At 36.7% G+C, this 20,929-nt stretch overlaps 1 protein-coding gene across 1 annotated transcript in view; it reads right to left on the bottom strand.

The window, feature by feature from the left end:
* srrm4 (serine/arginine repetitive matrix 4) overlaps window positions 1-20,524 on the bottom strand; it is a 137,791-nt gene extending 117,267 nt beyond the window's left edge. The window contains exon 1 of the mRNA XM_056456860.1: window positions 19,944-20,524. Coding sequence (XP_056312835.1) covers window positions 19,944-20,074 — 131 coding nt within the window. The 5' untranslated portion in view covers window positions 20,075-20,524. The remainder of the gene's footprint in view (window positions 1-19,943) is intronic.
* Between the last annotated feature and the right edge of the window lie 405 nt (window positions 20,525-20,929).

Raw genomic sequence — 20,929 nt, 5'->3', positions numbered from 1 at the left:
AACAACAGGACATCCAAAAATCAAAGTATCAAAAGAACAATAATAAACAAAACAAGCAACTAAGGCAAGGTATGGGACCACAGCACATGAACAACATACCATACAAAAACAAATGACTCAGTAACAACATATGGGTACAGGGTGAATAAATAGTCCAAACAATCATTAGTGACAGGATTCAGCTGTGTGTGTAATTAGTGGAAGTGAAACATGCTGCATGTGTAGTGGAATGAAGGGATTTGTAGTTCATGACTGAATTGTAGTTCACCAGCGATCTCTGCAGTCCTCAAATCGCTAGTTAACATGACAATATCCACTTCAGCAACGCGTACATATAGTAAGCATCACCGTTTTGTTCATATCTATTTTCAGATTTTTTTACAGAGATTTAAAGTGAATCAGAATTATTACTTTAAAAAAAAAAAAAAAAAAAAAAAAAAGCTTTCAAAAATGTTTAAGGCGGGCCTCTGAAAAACTTCCTTCAAAGCCTGCACAGATACAATCATTAATTAGCTTAATCTTCAGTTAACAAGAAATAACATGTTTGTGGAAATGAAGAGAATTTCACTTGGGTTTGGGAGTGCAGAGTGAGGTTACCAGAGAGCGGTTAATGAGTTAGAGAAGAACAAAAAAAAAGCTCGCTGTAGGAGAAAATATCTCTAATGCACTCCAAACCTGTCAGCTTTGGTTTTTGTAATAACTGCTCAGCTGAATCTGTCGGCTACTGAAATGTCAGTGGCAATATTGCTCATTCCGAGAGACCATGGCAATTTTATGGAGCATCTCCCGGACTGTGTCCTTTTAGCAGCTGCCTGCGTGTCAAATGTTACAACACTTTTTCGGTTCTGATAGAGTTCTGACCTTTAAAAAGTTTACATTTGATCCTTTTTTTTAACAGTCGTTAACTGATGGGCAGATATGAGCGAATCTTTCTGATCACTAAGCAAGTACAGGTGTACAGTAAATGTGGTCTGAATGGTTTTGACATTAGGCCACTTTGGTATTTGAGAACAAATTAGATCAGATTGTTTTGCTAGATGGTAATGTGACCACAAGATATATTTTATTCTCTGCTTGTTGGCCTCATTCTTAAACATTTCAGATCATGTTGTTTAAGCGTGGTGCTAGAAGGGATTTAACTTTTGTCATCAATAATCTTAAGTTTGGTTTGAGGGTTAAAAATAATATGCAAACTTTTACCAGATTTTTACCTGATTAAAAAAAAAACTGAAATGAAAGTACTTAATATAGCTTAAATTATGTAGAAATCCCTAAAATACAAAACAATATTCAATCAGCAATATTAAATAGTTGTGATTTCAAGTCACCAGGACCAGAGATTTTGCATGTGAATGCCTGATTTAAATTCATCTTTTTATTCATAAAGACACTTGGTCTATTGTTTTTGATGTTCTAAAATTATTCATTGAACTACTTTGAATGTTGAAGATAATTTAAGCACATAAAACAGTATGCTGCATAATGAACTCATTATAAATGAAGCAAAAGTAATTACATATTTATATTAATATATTAAAAACAATATATTTTAAAATATTATATATATTTATACAACAGTTCTGTCTGGTTCTTGAATCTGATTGGCTGATAGTTGTGCAATATTCTGGAGTATCCGAACTCGTACAGCCTCTTCACTCCTGTGTATTATTCTGCCCACATAGAGTGACAGCAGATCAATAAACTCACTACAGTTTGACAAATACTGCAGCTGTTGGACAACATAATGTACTTTTGAGGCTTTTAGGCAAGGTATGTAGTTGTTTAGATTGAAACTATGCAGTTTTTTATATGGATAGTGCCTATTTTAAAATATTTATAATATGTGAGCATGTCGACATTCATTAATCTTCCATACTGAGCAGAGCAAAGACGATTGACGTTGTCCATCCACAAGATGGTGACAGAGACGCATAATAAGCCCATAGAGGAGAAAACTCGTAATTTCTAACTACAGCTCATTAAATCATTTATTAATCTGATAAGTGACATTCTAAGTTGATCTCTCTTTTTTATGTTGTAGCGCTGTATTTATACCATGGTAATTGTAGTATGTTAATTGTGAGATGGGAGTCTCATATTAGGAATGTATGTATTTTTTGTTGGCCACTTTTTGTATAACCATGAGTTACTTTTTGTTTGGCCATCTGTTTGTTTTTAATGAGTCTCTTGTTTTCACTACTGCAGACTAGTTAGGTAAAAAGAAAGAAAGAAGAAATGCCCGCATGTGTTAAGCGTTTTGCCTTATCGCAAACACAAGAGTAATCTGGTAGGGTTTGCGCTACTTTGACTTTTTTTGGATAATTATTGTGATCTCTCGACTGCAACAGAGAAATACTGGGAAATCTCTGCAGACTGATGGCATTTCATGCCGTTCATCTTTATAATCTTAAAATGTGAGCAAAATCACCCGTTTTATCATCACTTTAGATATTACACTAGAGAATTATTCAAATACTAGCTCTAAAGTGATGTTGGTGACGTAGCAATGGTTTCTGCTGTTCTGACAGCATTGTGTGTGCTGCAGATGTGAATGAATGGGGAAAGAAAGTAGTATCTTCATACAAATTAATTTATAGACTCTCCGTGTTTGACTTTCTTTTTTTACATACACGATTATGCTGTTGAACTGTTGTATAAACGCAATATCACACTCGTAGCACTGTTACTCGTGTGATATTGCTCATATATATAACATTTTATTTAATTATATTTTTAATTTGCTTTACATTTACTCATTTTTTAACTATAACTATAAAATTTACTCATTGTTCACTAAAAATGAGTACATAACATTTAAAGGCGTGGGGGGGGGTTTTGGACAGTTTGTAAATTGCCTATTTTGTATTAATTTAATAATAAAAGTTCAGAAAAAGCCTAATTAAAAACAAGCTAATAAACCCCACCCTCATCAGAAAAGTGGTGGAAAATGGACAAAGAGATTGATTTGAACACCAGGTGTAAATAAGAATTTAGCTTTGTGATATAAACAGGGCCATAATAGTATCATTGTAATTCAACCCAATTAAACGTAATAAAAATCCACAAATCAAAAAGACCACCCAAAAACAACCTTCAAAGAGCACATGCAAACCAACAAAATACTTATGTCTATTTTCTTCTGAATGCTGCATAAATCACTCTGAGACTTCCTATCAGAGAAGTGCAGACAGTTGAAGCTTGAACATCTGCTCAGCCAGAGGGTGAAGCGAAGGAAATGTCAACTTAAGAAACACTTGTCCTTGACTGCGAGATTGATCCCTAAATTGAGAGGTGGGAGAAGTTCCATTGGCTTGTTATTGCTGTCACCGCCTCGCCATTGTGCAATGACATGGGCACAGAAACAGTTCCCGGCCCCAAATGAAGCATCAGTTATGCAAATGGAAGCAATTTTGCGTGAGTGGCAGATCGTCTTCCTGAAATGAGGATGGGCAAGGGATGGAAATGAAAAATGAAGGGGAGGCAGAGAAGAGGAGAGCCCAGCCAAGCTTGAAATGATTTAATTTAAGCGATGAAGGTTTGACTTTGATAAGTTTGCATTTTAATAATGGCCTTTGATCACTCCAGGGGTCCAGTGGTGGGGAAAATAGCACCGAAGCACGTGCGTATCTGGAGCCGACAAGCTGATAGACAGTAACCTCTGCAATACGCGAGTCACAGCTTGTAGTATAGACGTGCCTGCCTGCTTGTCTCGTGTTCTGTTTGGCACAACCTGCCCGAATGAGTCTTGAAGGATCACATTCGTTGAGTTGAGCAAGTGATGTTTGGTGTCATCGGTGCAACACCATGAGGAAAATCTCATTTACAGGAGATATGCAAGTTGGGCATATGGTATAATAATTACCTGGAAAATATCATCACATTTTTCAAAGTCGTGTAGATTTAGCCTTAAGATTGATGTCTGAACTTGTGAAATCTCAACAGGGAATGCTTTGTGCCTAGCATTTTTTTGTTTTGATTGGTGTTAGTGACCAAATTTTGACAGTTCAGTTCAATTCAAGTTTATTTGTAAAGCATTTTTCACAATAATTATTAATTGCAAGGCAGCTTTAGAAATCTGAGTCTTAAAGAGTCACGAAACACCAACGAACAGCTGTCTCTTTCTGAGTTAAGGGGTTTAGTGATTCAGACGAAATCTTCACCTTCGCCTTGTGATCCTATATCCTCTAACCTTCTAAAGGAGACTTTCAACACAATAGGTTCTAGTATCCAAGCAATTAATAATTCCTGTTAGTTTCAGGCACTGTCCCTGCGTTTTTAAAGCATGCAGTTGTCCAGCCGTTGCTTAAAAAAAACCCATATTAATTATTAATTGCTTACATAACTTCCGTCCCATCCCTAAATTCCCAATTCTGTTGAAAGTTCTAGAAAGAGCTGTCTTGTCATAGTTACAACCTTTTTTTAAATCTTCCCATAAACTTGAACATTTACAATCAGGTTTTACTATGCATCACAGTACAGAAACAGCTCTGTTAAAAGTGCTGAATGATTTACTGCTGTCTGTAGATTCTGCAGTGCAGTTATGGTTTTACTGGGTCTGAGCTCTGCTTTTGATACAGTCAATCATACTATCCTTCTGTCATGTCTGAAACATTGGGTGTGGTGCCCCAGTGTTGGGCAAGCTACTTAAATAAAATGTAGTGAGCTAAGCTATTAGCTACTCTACTTAAAGTGTAGCTTAACTACAGGTCAGTCGTACGAAAATGTATGATTTTAATAATGAAGCATGGTACCCAACCCCACCCCTAAACCCAACTGTCATTAGGAGATAAGCAAATTGTACTAAATTGTACAAATGAGAATTCACGTGAAATACGAATTGTCATGAGATTGGAATGCATTGTGTGCATTGCAGTTTCATACCACGTCAGTTCTGTTAAACTTTATATCAGTCTTTTTGGAACGTTTTATAAAACATTCTGATGCACGATTCACTTGACGAATATAACACTGTCGACCAATTGGTACTGAAATTTTAGGAAACGCTACAGTGATCGTCTATCAGTGTTTGCACTTGAACTGCAATGAAGGACGGTGAATTGATGACCTTCACAGCCAATCATTTCTGTTGAGCGTGTGAACATAATAGCCAATCAGCAGTTTAAGTACGTACTCAACAGCACTTAAATGTTAACAGAAAATGGACGTTTTTCAAATTTCAGTACCTATGGTATCAAACTACAGTACCAAAATTGGTATCGATATTTTTGACAACTCTAGGCTGCATATTTAGTGTGAACAAAAGGGGACACAACAGTAAAAATGTATAACATCTGTACTATGATTTGTTGTAGTCTAAAGCCCAATCCCAATTATACCCCTTAGCCCTTCCCCTTACCCCTACCCCTCGTTTTGCGCGTGCCCATGAAGGGGTAGTAGTGTCCCAATTCTCTTTAGCTTGAAGGCGTAGGGCTAAGGGCAAGGGGTATATACCCCTTCAAATTAAGATTTTTCAGGACCACACTTGAAACCAAGGCGTAAGAAAATTTCCAGAATACACCAGCCACAGCTGCACCCGGAAGTAAGGAGATCCACAAATTAGTATTTATTCATTATTACGAATTTTTACAACAAACAAACACAATAGAATTGGAATTGGGCCTAAGTCACTTTGCTATAGCTAGTTGCCAAGTTATGTTTTAAAGAAGACAGTAGGCCTGAAATAAATAATCAGCCTACTGCTGCCTACACAGTGTGATTGCACTGCCAGTGGAAAAACTGGTTCAACTGTGTCCTTGAGTAAATATTCATATGACAAGATGTTTAAAAACATTCATTTGCCTGCTCCATCTTCCCTCTGATACTTCCTAACAGATTTCATTTGCATTTGAACTTTTTGATAGTAAAAGGAAAATTTTGCTTGCTTATTCAGATACACATTGCTCTGAACTTTGTGCCAAAATAAAATCTTGCAGCATTCTAAGCTCTCTGGCTAAACATAAACAGTACTAAACAATTTTTACATGACGTTTTGACAATAAGTGAAAGGACCTTTAATACCAAACCTCTTCTAGGAAGAGAACATAAAGCATGTCTGCTCCGCACATGATGTAACCTATAAATTGCAAATGAGCTCAAACAGTTTTGCATATATTCCAGCTAGAATTTTGCGATTGCTGAAAAAGAGCTATAGTTTTACAGCTAAAATGTATTGGTTTTATTAAGTAAATGATGAAGGCATGAGAAAAACTGCATAAGTGGATTTATACTTATTAAATATGGCTATTAATATTTAATGGAATCAGTATTACTTCTCTAAATGTATGCAGTCCTGTGCCAACACTTTATGGATTATTCATCCTGGTAATATTACTCCAACATAACCTCGGGTTGTGCCTTGTTCTCGTTTTCTGTAATCTTGCCATGCTTCTCTGCGAGGTTTTTGTACATTAAAGGGATAGTTCACCCCAAAAAAAATTATTCTCCCATAATTTTCTCCCTTCACTTGTTCCAAACTTATTTCAGTTTCTTTTTTCTGTTGAACACAAAAGAAGATATTTTGAAAAATGACGGTTGCCATTAATATGAATTCCATATTAATTCTTTTTTTACTATATGAATATAGGCATTCTTTGTATTAGAATTACTATTAGAAGTTTTTATCGTCTACACATGTGGAAATCCGTCTTTGGTCTAACAAAATGTTACTAAACATCACAAATACAAAACACAAACAGAACACAAACACAAGCTTTCTACAACATGGATTACACAGTATAACACACAACTCTGGCTATAAAAACATAAACAGATTTACAATGTCACAGCATAATATATAAAGTAATAAACAGATCATCATTTGTTATTAAACAGCAAATGATGGAGTGTAAATGATGAGGTAATTTTCATTTTTGGGCAAACTGTTACTTTTAAGTCCACTATAAGTTAGTGTTCCAAAACAGGGACAAAATTTGCAATTAGAAGATATAAACATCAAAAGCTTTCAGTTTGTCACTTTTGCCTAAATGGATCAAATGGATCAAATCTTTTTTCAGAATCTGACATGTCCCGTCCCTTCAAGACGCTACTTGTTTGCTTTTCATTTGATGTGCTTGAGCTCAAACACTCACACTGGCCGAGCTGTGATGAGCAAAACGCTATTGAGTGTTTTTTTAAAAAGAGGAGCAGCTACTTCATGTCCTACCCTGTGTTTATGTTTCAGTTGAAATTACACTCACCAACCACTTTATTAGGTACACCTATCCAACTGCTCGTTAACGCAAATTTCTAATCAGCCAATCACATGGCAGCAACTCAATGCATTTAGACATGTAGACATGGTCAAAATGATCTGCTGCAGTTCAAACAGAGCAACAGAATGGGGCTGAAAGGTGATTTAAGTAACTTTGAATGTGGCATAGTTGTTGATGTCAGACAGGCTGGTCTAAGTATTTCAGAAACTGCTGATCTACTGGGATTTTCAAATACAATCATCTGTTGGGTTTACAGAGAATGGTTTGAAAAAGAGAAAATATCCAGTGAGCGGCAGTTCTGTGGGCGCAAATGCCTTGTTGATGCCAGAGGTCAGAGGAGAATGGCCAGACTGGTTCCAGCAGATAGAAAGGCAACAGTAACTCAAATAACCACTCGTTACAAACGAGGTATGCAGAAGATCATCTCTGAACACACAACACGTCTAACCTTGAGGCGGATGGGCTACAACAGGAGAAGACCACACCGGGTGCCACTCCTGTCAGCTAAGAACAGGAAACTGAGGCTACAATTCACACAGGCTCACCAAAATTGGACAATAGAAGATTGGAAAAATGTTGCCTGGTCTGATGAATCTTGATTTCTGCTGCGACATTCGGATGGTAGTGTCAGAATTTGGCATCAACAATATGAAGCATGGATCCATCCTGCCTTGTATTAATGGTTTTAAGGTGGTGGTTTAAGGTGGCACATTTTGGGACCATTAGTACCAATTTATCATGGTGTCAACGCCACAGCCTACCTGATATTGTTGCTGACCATGTTTATCCCTTTATGACAACAGTGTACCCATCTTCTGAGCAGATATCATAAAGCGTGAATCGTCTCAGACTGGTTTCTTGAACATGACAATGAGTTCACTGTACTCAAATGGCCTCCACAGTCACCAGATCTCAATCCAATAGAGCACCTTTGAGATGTGGTGGAACGAGTGATTTACATCATAGATGTGCAGCTGACAACTCTGCAGCAACTGCGTGATGCTATCATGTCAATATGGATCCAAATCTCAGAGAAATATTTCTAGTAACTTGTTGAATCTATGCCACAAAGGATTAAACCAGATCTGAAGGCAAAAGGGCTTCCAGCCCGGTACTAGTAAAGTGTACCTAATAAAGTGGCCAGTGAATGTATGTCACAGATTGAACAAAAACACACTTTTTAAAGCACTTCACGAGACTAAGGCTTGTAAACGTCAAAAGAGAAGGGCAAGACGAGGGTAAATCATAATTGTTTGTACATTTACAATTACAATTTAATACTGAAATCACTATAACTTGGTGTACAAGAGGAAGGAGATTGTTTTAGTCTAGATTTAATGTTGTGCAACACAGCCTTGAAAAGCCCGGAGAAATAAAGCGAATAGCAGCGCACACTCATGCAAACACCTATACGTGCGCACACGGTTCACAGTTGAATGGGGTTAAATACATTATATGCCGATGATTCAGACATCGGTTCTATTTTCCCAGCACAACCGTCAAAGGTATGAAATATTCAATGAAAAACCTTCTCACTCCGACATCAGACAAGCACTTCACATGACAACTCGCCAACAAAAGTCTTCTATATCAAGACCACATACCGCATTTCAACCTCTCCCTGGTGTTCACAGCAGCGCCTTTCATCTTGCTGCTGACTGATTGTTGGACTCACTTCCGGCTAAATAAAAATGTGTCTCTCCTGCCTCTTAGATGATGTGCTGGAATGTAGCAGTGGCTACATTTAAAAGGAATTATAACTGAACCCTGGAGGCCTGGCAACCATATCAGTATTTCTGCAGCTCTGCAGCTGTCTACCAGCCAGAGCTCAGCTTCAGGGGTTACAGTCCCACCAGAGACCCCACCCACCCACCAAACCAGAGACACAGACAAAACACCAAGACAGAGTCAAATGGGCTTTCCTAAAAACAAAATAAGCATAGAAATTAGATTCTTTGGAAACGTAACAACTCTATTTGCGAGCGCCGCTTCAACTGATTTAAATCAACTCAATTGGAACTAAACGGAACTGAGAGTTCTGACTGGCTTCTACATTAGCCCCTGACACACACCACCTTTGAACAAAGCCATTTCCTTCTGCATTCGGAGCAAAATCAAAAGAAAGGCCGGGTGTGCTAGACCTCGCTGATGAAGATCATTGAAATCATTGTCCCTCTGTTCATTTCTTCGCCTCAGCAATAGCCTGGATGTGGGGCGACTATTCAGTTGGGAACAAATTACTAATCAGAATGACAAGCTATGCTAACTTATATTGACGTTACATGAAAACATAGCATGAAATCGCATTGCAATAGTTACTATTAACAATAGCTTTATAATGACTATTCTGTTAATGGCTAATTTTAAACATTACCCACAATTTTTAAACAGCCACAGCTTTCCACCTGGTATTTACATGATTGAGTATTTTCTTTTCAAATATTGAGGATATATTGGAGTAGTGGATCAAAATTACAACGTTGAGATATTAGAAAATAGTGCAAGGTATCTGCAAATAAATTAGAAATGATTTTAAAAGCACTATTATGTATTTTTGTTCCTTTTACCCTCCACAAACTATTGAAATTTAATGGTGTTAGTACAAATGTACATTATAGTGGTTTTTATTACAGGGTTCTAACTCTTTCATGATTCAAGGACTTTTTAAAATACCATTAATTTTAAGTCAATCATCTTTGTACTTCATACCCCCAGCATATGTAGTGCCATGAAAGTCCTTACTTTACTTAAAATTTCACTTACACTTAATATTTACATTTAAATGTCATAGTAATGATAAATAGTCATGTTGAAAGAACTTTAATAAAATTTGTTGAATTCAATACTGGAATTATTCAAATACGGTCTCTGAAATATTGGCAAAATGTGCCAATGGTTATGTGTCATGGTTCTTGTGCAAGGTTTAAATTTAAGATATTTAAATTAAGAATTTCTGGTTTTTAAATTTAGTTTGAAAACAGAAGAGTACAATTGTTGAAATATCACCATGAACTTTACATTTGAGCACTTTCAAGGACAAACACTTGTTTTTAAGTTCTTCCCAAGCCTTAAGTTCATGTGTCTGAAATTTCAAGTTTCAAGAAGTGTGAGAACCCTGATTATAGGTAAGGAATAATTGACAACAACAATTGAATTATTACAAAATAATGCACACCCGATTTTTGTCCTCAAAGTTTCCAGTGTGTGGAACTAGTTTCTTGCACATATCATCTACAGCAATGATTTCAAACCTGCTTGTCTCTAGTAGTCTTGAACACCTTGATTAGTTGGATCAGCTGTGTTTGATAAGGGTTGGAGTAAAACTGTGCAGAGCTGCGGCCCTCCAGGAATCGTGTTTGAGACCTATGATCTAATGCCTCCATTGATAATTACAAAACATCATTTTAAAACTAATAACAGAATCTTGAGCCACTTATAACAGACTAGAGCAGTAGTTAAAGGGGCCACTGAATAGAAAATATAGCTGTCTTGATTTCTGCCTGTAAAGTCATTTCAAATAACGTTGATTTGAATAACATTATTCATTATAACATTATTCAGCATAGTGAATTCTTTATTTCCTTTCCTATTTTCCTTAATAACTGCACACACCTTAAGCCTAATTTATACTTCAGCTTTGAGTGATTGCTCTACGCCATGGCACATACATGTAGCCGATGTCGTTGTGTGCATTTATACTTCTGGATTCTACATTTGTTGCTCTGTAATAACACGTCAGAAACACTAGTATGCGTTAGGGTTTCCATGCTCCATTGTGTCGAGTTTCTTTGTCAGTGTTTTGTAGTCACACCAGAAATGTGCGCAAAACTCATTCACAGAAGAATGAGCCGAGAACTCCTGGACATTCAACAAATTTAATCATATAATAAACAAAATAAAAAAAACTTAAAAAAAAAAACTAAAGTATCCATCCAGAGCTCTTTGGCAGCCTTTAGCCACGGTCACACTATACTTTTTACCCCAGAGACTAACATTAATTTGCAAGCAAACACGAAAAACCAGAAATACAAGCTCGTGTGACAATTTTTGCAGTTTGCTGCATTGCAAAGTTCAAGCTTGGTGAACTTTGACCTGCGAAATCGCATCATGTGACTGTGTGAGACCAATCGAAGATGACCTTTGTATAGAAATTTAAAATATGACCCAATCACTTGCTTTTTTTTAATGTCTAATCATCTTGTTTAATCCTCTCCCTTTTCACAGCACCGTACAACAGAATTTCCCATGCTCAAACTCTACTGTGACTGCAGCATTACTTTTCTACCATGGCTGTCAGCCCCACCTACACTTCTATATCAAGCCAGCCAATCACAGATTTTGCACTCTGTGTCATCACAATGTTTAGTCACATTTTTTCAGAGGTCCAATGTCAGGGTATAGCAAAGGCTGTGTCGGGCCTACCATGAACACTCAAAGCAAAAGTACAAATCAGCCTTTAGGATTAAGTATTCAACACACCCATAGTATTGACCTCATTCTTCATGTCAAAGCGCGTGCAGCACATTGGAATCTTTTCAGCTTAAGACTTGCAATCTCATTGACCTGGAGAAATGGTCGTGACCAGTTGAAGCTGGTTTCTCTCAAGGGTTTTTTTTTCCTTTACTTTCGTCAATTGGTGAAGTTTGTTCCATGCCACTGTTGCACTGGCTTGCTTGGTTTTGGACTTGTAGAGCTGCGCATCATTGGAGTTTTCCGTTCAGTGTTTGGACTTTCAGCACTGAAAATTAAACCACACTGAACTGAACTAAACTGAAATTCAACTTTGAAAACTGGACTAACACAGTTTCAATTTACTATAACTTATATGATAAGCTGCTTTGACACAATCTACATTGTAAAGGTGCTATAGAAATAAACATATATTGAATTTAATTCACTTCCACTGATTTTTAGATGTTAAAAACATCTTGTTATGCTGCTTGACATTGCAAACTGATTACTTCTTAATATATAATTCTCTTTATGTATAGTCATGAACTAAATTATACCCATAAAATATATATAACATTGTTTTCTATCATATATTATATAGCGAGAGTCAAACAAACACAATTCTTACATCCTTAAACATTTAATATATATGATAAAACATAATATTATTATAATAATGTGATGTTATGTAATTCTAATATTATAAACACCCCAATCTTGGAGCAGTCCAGCAGACAAATTTATATTTAAAAAAAATTATATTATTTTTAGTTGCAAATTAATTTTAAGAAAACAAATCATTTAAAATGTAGAGCTTGCATTAAGATAAAACTAACATAGACTCATTCTGAAAACGTAGCATTATATACGTTACTGAAGATTGCAAATTATGTAGCCAGAGCTACGTATGGCTGCATTTCATTTTTTAAATGAAAGTTACGGGGTGGTGTGACGCCATTCCTTTTCGCGATTACCAGCTGACCGCTTACCTCCGTATGGACGGCTTTCCCACTGTTACCAGTTTGTCCCGTTAGTTCGCAATGTACGTCAGCGGACTTGTGACACAGAAAGGAGTTGACCACGATGAGGGGGTTCGAGTCTACTGAAGAACGGTTCCAGAAAGCAGGTGAGAAAATAAAATAAACAAGTAAACAACAGGGTGAGAATGTGGTAAAATCTGAAAACGAGATAAAAATCAGACGAGGGCTTTTCTTATTCTGGATTGCTTTTGAAAATTGTTGGTTGGGTTTAGGGAAGTGGGTGGGCGGGTCAATCAATACAATTGGTTGGGTTTAGGGAAGGAGGACGGTGGATCAGTGGATCGTTCAGTCAGTCAGTTGACAGCGGCCTCTGGTGGGTTTATACGAGAACAGCAGGAGCGAATGGCACTTGCGAAAGAAGTCTGAGATCTTAAAAGGCGCACAGAAAGACCTCTGGTGCACTCACGACAACAAAAACTGCAAAAAACGAAGCCCCTGGGACGTATTTGGCAGTCTCAAGAAATGTATATAGTGGTACATTTTCAGAATGAGCATGGGTTGGATAAAACGTACAAAAGAAGATAGAGTGACATAAAAAAACAGCAAAAGAAATATATTTTAAATAAAAGTAGAAAGAGAGCATTTTAGGACTTGTGCCCCATGGCTGGAGTTTCTTAAGGGCCCCAAATCACTTAATCTGCCCCTGACTATTCCAAGTCATTTCTCCCATAGGCAACTTAATCAAAAGTTCCAAAACAACCGCAAAAAACGAGTGCACTTCCACATTGCAGAATAACATCAATAAACAACATTAATATAAACATCAAGCATAACTTAAATGGCTGGTAAAAGTACACTCAAGTACGCTCGAACATCTCTCTCATTCAAATCTTTTCCATACTCAATCTTTACAATTAGCATCATGTTAAAGAAGAAAATAACACCTTAGCATATATACCACAGCAATTTCTCATCACGCAATGTGTTTGTGTAGTTCATTTCTAGGTTATAGTCTAATCTCCAGTTTATTCATCTCCTCGTTAAAACTAGCATCTGCTCGGGTAAGGGTTTCTCCCCCCAACCACCCCTTAGGCTTTCTCCCATGGGCCATCTGCTTCCTAACTCCCACAAACACACTTACACTCAGTCTGACTTGAACCCTCTGCATTTTTAATGAGGTTTGCTACTGAGAAGAACAGCTTGCGGGGCTGCAGTGGCCGGGGGGCAGGACCTACGAGAGTGAACTCATCTCTCTAGGCCTGCCAGAAAACACTAGGTCTACAGAGGAGGATCAGCAACGCCCTTTTGTAATTGCCCTGCACTGTGGGACTCTTTAAAGCTCAGTGACACCACATGCAAGGAGGAGGGATAAGAAAACCACGTATGCTCGATTAAGTAGGGGGAAATGGTCTAAGTGTACGCATAGGTGACCAGCATTTTTCAGCTGACATAACCAATAATGATATTTCTCCAGCTGATGCTTCAAGCTAATGGGCCTTATGCTTAGTGATTTATTACAGAAAATCAAAAGGAATGGTTTTATTTCGCTGGCGTTTAACATCTTAAAGTTTGTGTGTGTCTTGTCAGCGTTGTGCCTGTTGTTTAAATAAAAACAAGGAAGATAAGAGAAGCATAATGCTGAATGTGCAGATGGCACTAGTTCAATCAGCGACACTGGTTTGGTTGTACATGTTGCTGTCGTTACCAGTCTTGTACACATCAACATCAACGTCAGGTGCGCCCTGGAGGGTGAGTACAATAATGAATATGCAAATATTCACAGTGAGACAGAGAGGAAGAGGCTAGTGAGGCTACTGAAAGCGCATATAACATTTTCACATTCTCTTGATGACGGTGATGATGGCAACACATTAACATTGTTTATTAATACATAATATGAATAAAATAGCTTTAATTCATGTTTATTTCTATAGCACTTTTACAATTTAGATTGTGTCAAAGCAGCTTAACATAGAAGTTCTAGTAAATTGAAACTGTGTCAGTCCAGTTTTCAGAGTTTTAGTTCAGTTTAGTTCAGTTCAGCAAAGAGTCCCTAAAATATTTGAACATTTATACACCCTCGTGGCATTCCTGACCTCATTTATTTGTCATTTAAACACAGAAATTAAAACATCTTCATGAGAGCAGATCAGAATAAAAGTTTGATATGATCTGAACAATATGTGACAGAAATATGTTTTTAAAACTTTTCAAAGGAACAATAAATATAGCTTTCAATATTATAATTTGTTATAATAATTATATAATAATAATAATAATAATAATAATAGGCTGCACGGTGGCGCAGTTGGTAGCATGTTTGCCTCACAGCAAGAAGGTCGCTGGTTCGAGCCTCGGCTGGGTCAGTTGGCGTTTCTGTATGGAGTTTGCATGTTCTCCCCGTGTTCGCGCGGGTTTCCTCCGGGAGCTCAGGTTTCCCCCACAAGTCCAAAGACATGTGGTATAGGTGAATTTGGTAGGCTAAATTGTCCGTGGTGTATGTGTGTGAATGAGTGTGTATGGGTGATTCCCAGTGATGGGTTGCAGCTGGAAAGTCATCCACTGTGTAAAACATATGCTGAATAAGTTGCCGGTTCATTCCGCTGTGGCGACCCCAGATTAATAAAGGGACTAAGCCAAAAAGAAAATGAATGAATGAATAAAAATAATTAAATTAACTTAATAATTTGCATTGTTGTTCCACCATGTTTTAATTTGCAGGACTTAAATCACTGATTTCAGAGGAAAAAAACAACTTTTCCTACACTCTTAAAAGTTTAATTCCTACACTCTTAAATCATTTTTTTTTCATACAGTAGTTGTTGTGTAAACCATATTTAAAAATTTTATTAAATAATTTAAGCCAATTGTTGAGTTTGTCCATATTTACGCCAAATTTGGGTTGAAAAACTCACCTGCATTGTTTTTTTTTCTTTATTTAGATTGTTAGGTTTTACGACTAAAACTGTCTTGTTGTTGTTGTTTTTTGAATAATTAATAAACTGATATTACATTGAATAATAATGAAAATGAATTACATCATATAAACAGAAAAGAATATTTTACTAAACACTTTATTTTAAGGTGTTCTTGTTACACATTCCATATAAAATAATTAATTACACATTAGTGCACATACTGTAACTAACTCTAAACCTATCTATTCTAGCCCTAACCATATGGTAAGTAGGGACGTCCCGATTAGGGGTTTTTTGCCCTCGAGTCAGTCATTTGATTTAGAGTATCTGCCGATACCGAAACCTGTTCTGATACTTCTATAATACATTAAAAAAAAACAACAAAGAAGAGCAAAGAAACAGATCCAGGATGTTCCTTATGTTTTATTTAATTCACCTTATTTTATCGCTTTATCAACTCAAATCATTCAACTTAATTTAAATCAAGTAATAAATGACATCAAGTCTTCACTTTTGGACTTTAGGGCAACAGTACATTTTAAAAATCTAATATAAAAACAAATAACACCTCAACTGAAAATACACGGAAAGCATTTAAATATAAAAATAAAATGAATTAATAAATTAAAATGTCACAGTGTTTGCAAAGCCAGTAATGTGCTTTTAGGAACTGCACTCCTTACATTTCACAAAAGTAAATGTATGCTTTTCTTAATGAAAACTAACATCTCTACCTTGTCAGGTTTGAGCCTGTTTCTGTTCTTATCAAGGACATTTGCAACGGCACTAAAACGTCTAATCAACTTTATAATACCTCTAGACCGCAGACATACTCATGCTTTCTGCTTCAAGCTGCTTCCATGTTCTACTTTGCCAGCGTTTAACCAATAGCGTCTCTGCACCAGTGATGTCATGCCACACACGTTGCTGTTTCTGTGTGAAGTCAAGAAAGGGGTCTAACTCTGTGCCACCGCATAGTAAATGTAGTAAAATATTATGTGCTGTCATCATGGCAAAGATCAAATAAATCAGTTATTAGAGATGAGTTATTAAAACTATTATGTTTAGAAATTTGTTGAAAAAATCTTCTCTTCGTAAACAGAAATTTTGAAAAAATAAACAGGGGGGGCTCTAATAATTCAGGGGGGCTAATAATTCTGACTTCAACTGTGTGTGTGTGTGTGTATGTATATATATATATATATATATATATATATATATATATATATATATATATATATATATATATATATATAGATATATATATATATATATATATATATATATATATATTCGAGTCCTGATCAGGAGGTAACATCCGATTCTGATCAAGTCTGAATCTACGTGATCGGGCCCGATTTCCCATCACATGATTGGATCTGGACATCCCTAATGGTAGGTACATTTAATTAAATCATATTACTCCACATCTAAACAAAAATAATAAAAAAAAAGTACAACTTAAAATAAATAGTAACTGGGATTTCGTGAGGAAACCCCAAATTTTATCCTAAAAGTCAATAATATTCTCGCAACTAATACAACTATATCCATCTGGTTGTACTCGGATACACACAGAAAGTGACTGTAATGACTATTTTATTTGAAGGTCAGGAGCAAACAACTTCTTAACACCGTCACGTTTTCCATTTTAATAAACAGCAGTATTTCTGCAGTAATAAAAACTTATGTGAGCAAAATCATAATACAGCACTTCTTAAAACCCTTCCTTTAGGTGCCTAAACAAACTGAAACATCAAGCTCTAGTTTTCAGAGATGAGATACTGCCTGATGAGTTACACATATACAGTATAGTACACGGAAAGATACATGCACTGAGGGAACAAGGGTGAATCACAAATCAGTTCCGAGCTCTTTATCGCATAATGTTGAGTGAGCAGTAAGACTAACTCCTGACTAACAGGAAAGCAAGAAAGAAACGTAAAGCAAGGCTGAGGTTTCTCTTTTGCAATTTCATCATTCTCTCGGTTCGACACGCTGCCATGCCTCCTAATTCATGGGTGAAGGAGAAGGCGCTGAGATCATCTTCGTGTCCTAACCTAAGGGCATGATGAAGGGCTGTACTCTGACTTGATTCATTAGGACTTGTTGTAGCCTCTCGCTCTGCTGTGCACTTATGTGTGCACAAGTGAAACTGACTGGCCTCCAGTGAAGGACAGCCAATGATGAATGAAGGAGCAGAGGCAGAATTCACACTCGCGGTTTGTGTGACGAGAAATTGGGGCAAAAGTTGCATGGGAAGAGAATTTACTGAGATCCCAATTTAAAACACATTTTTTAAAAAAGTAGGGGCCTCTGATTTCTGCAGTGTGGAAAAAGTCATGCCAGTTATACATTAAAGTGAGTTAGATATCGTTTACAATGCAGGTTTGGATGCATAAATTAAAAGTTGTAGTGTTACAGTAATTAATTTAAATTAATTGCGATGTGGGTTAACGGCAACAAATCTTGACTGAATTATATTGCTATTGTACAGTGAAATTAACTTTTCAAATGATTACTACTACTAATATTAATACTAATAATTAATGATATTAATACTTAAAACTTTAAATAATTTACACAGTTGTTCTACCATGTTTTATTTTGCAGGAGTAAAGTGACATGGTTTTGCATGTGTGAATTAATTACGCGTCAACAAAAACGTGCGTTTGACATAGATATTAATGGATCTTTATGACAACCAAACAAAATAAACGTTAGGATTAACGCCAACAAATTTTGACTGAAATATATGGCTATTGTACAGTCAAATTAACCTTTTTTTAACGATTACTAGTCATTTTAATACTTAAAGCTTTAAATAATTTACACAGTTGTTCTTCTGTGTTTTATTTTGCAGGACTAAAGTGACATGGTTTTGCATGTGTGAATTAATTACGCGTCAATAAAAATTTGCATTTGATATAGAAACAAATGAATCATTAGGACAGCCTGTCGAAATAAACATTTGAATTAACTCCAACAAATTTTGACTGAAATATATTGCTATTGCACAGTGAAATTAACTTTTCAAATGATTACTAGTAATATTAATACTTGAGACTTTAAATAATTTGCACAGTTGTTCTTCCATGTTTAATTTTGCAGGAGTAAAGTGACATGGTTTTGCATGTGTTAATTAATTACGCGTCAACAAATACTTGCATTTGGCATAGAAATTAATGGCTCTTTATGACAGCCCATCAAAATAAACGTTTGGATTAGCGCCAACTAATTTTAACCAAAATAAATATTGCTATTGTACTGTTAAATTACATTTTCAAATAATTATTTGTAATATTAAAACTTAAAGATTGAAATTATTGACAGTTGTTCTTCCATGTTTTATTTTACAGCACTAAAGTAACTCATTTGGGAGAAAAGGTAGATATACTCCTAAAAAATGATGGGTTGTTTCGTAGCTGTCATGTAAACCAAAATGTCTAATAAATTTATGCTGAATTGTATTATGAATTGACTTGTAAATATGTATGTAAATTGATCAGTTTAAATTTCCCACTAATAACTACTGGCTCATCTTTACCTGTATGATATTAATATACTGGCTGTTTATTAGAACACAAAGTATGATTTTATTCTACATCCATAATCCTATCTACTAACTAAGCAGACGATTAGCAGTTTATTAAGCAAAAAGTTTTAGTTGATGGTGTATTAACAGCAAGATTTGCACTTCTGGTGTCAAAAAAATTAACCCAACTGTTGAGCTTGTGTGTATTTTACCCATATTTTGGGTTGAAATAAATGACATGCACTCAAAAAAATATATGTCTGCTGCTTGTTCATACTACATTAAAATGAGCTCAAACAACACCATTCTGGAGAGGTTTTTCTAGGGGAAACTTGTCTTTTTTAATGTTCAATCAACCTAAAATTGTTAACTTGATTGATTATTGGGACAACATTGATGCATTGTGTAAGGCTCTGCATTTTTACAGTGTACATTGCCATAATTTAATTGCCCCTGGTGGGATTAATAAAGTTGTTAAACCTTAAATCTATAGATTGTAGTAGAATCTGTAAATAGAAAACATTATTAATTACTAGAACTTATCTAATCCACTAAAACAGAATCCAGAGTTCTGATATAAAATTTAGGGGAATAAACAGATTTCATAGGGCACTAGAAACGACAAAGTACAAATACAAAACGATAACTGACAGTAATAAGCTGCAGTTTTCCAAATCGTAGAAACGTACATGCTTAGGCGTTTAGTAGCTTATCTAAATAGCGTAAAACGGCGATACTTCAAATGTCACGTATTTATAAGCTATTAATGTGGCCTTGAGTGTGTTCTGAAACAAAATGTTTGCCAACCAAAAAAGGACACAAGACGCCTCAGGGCTGAACAACTCACTTTGTGACGGCTCTCCGCGCGGTGATGCTGGCGACGATGATGCTCTCGGGTCTCGGCATCGCCACCGCTTTAAACGTGCCCTTCCAGAACTTCTCAAAAAGCTGCTTTTCTCCCAGAAGTACGCCAGCCATGGTCTCAAGGGGGTTTTTGGTGAAAAACCAAAAAGAGCCGAACGGGTTTCTGAAGTAGTTTCGACGAATCCTCAAACAGCCTGTTTAATGCTGTGTGTAGGCGGCTCCACGAGGGAGCTGTCCAAGTTCTGAAACCAACGGATTGTTTCAGGAAATCAAGCGTCTTTTATATGTGTCTTCCTCCAATCAAGGAGTCCGTTTTAACTTCTTTATTGAAGAGTCCGTATCTTTACGTTCTCCCCATCTGCTCCAGAGCTTCTATTTATCGCCTTGGTGTCTTTTCATTCCTCTCCGCGCTCCTCGCCTTCAAATCAATTTGAGAGCCGACCTAAATCCCTTATTTTGCGCGTTTTAAATGATCCATTAAACTCCTGACAGAAAATAAATGAGGATGTGTAAGTCCCGTGTCAGTGTATATCTGTGCGAAAGAGTTGTGACAGTCTCGGCTGATGGTGGCTCGTGCGCGTCGCGATGTGAAGAGCTCGGCTGATGGTGGATGGGTTTTGTTGCGCACACCTTGTGACGTTAAAGAAGAGGAGAGACTGGGGGTCTAACAGGTCACGGGGAGCGTGCACATCCCTCCCTGCTCGCTCTCTCTCTCTCTCTCGCGATCTGGGACTCGGACAAAAGACTGCGCCTGTTGCCTTAATCAGCATAACAAAAGAGGCAGGGGTCGGCGCGGAGGCAGCAGACGGAGCATGTGTCAGGCACAATACTTCCGAGGCAAAGCATTTCCCCCCTCCATCAGCCCTCAGGGGCCCCACAGTAAACCATCCCCCTCCCTCTCACAACAACCACCTGTCACTGAAACCCCACCTGCACCTGCAGAGTGCACAGGTGATGGTAATGCAAACA

The sequence above is a fragment of the Danio aesculapii genome, chromosome 5, assembly GCF_903798145.1.
Source record: "Danio aesculapii chromosome 5, fDanAes4.1, whole genome shotgun sequence".
In the NCBI taxonomy this organism is placed as follows: Eukaryota; Metazoa; Chordata; class Actinopteri; order Cypriniformes; family Danionidae; genus Danio; species Danio aesculapii.
This window is presented reverse-complemented; position numbering and strand designations above follow the sequence as displayed.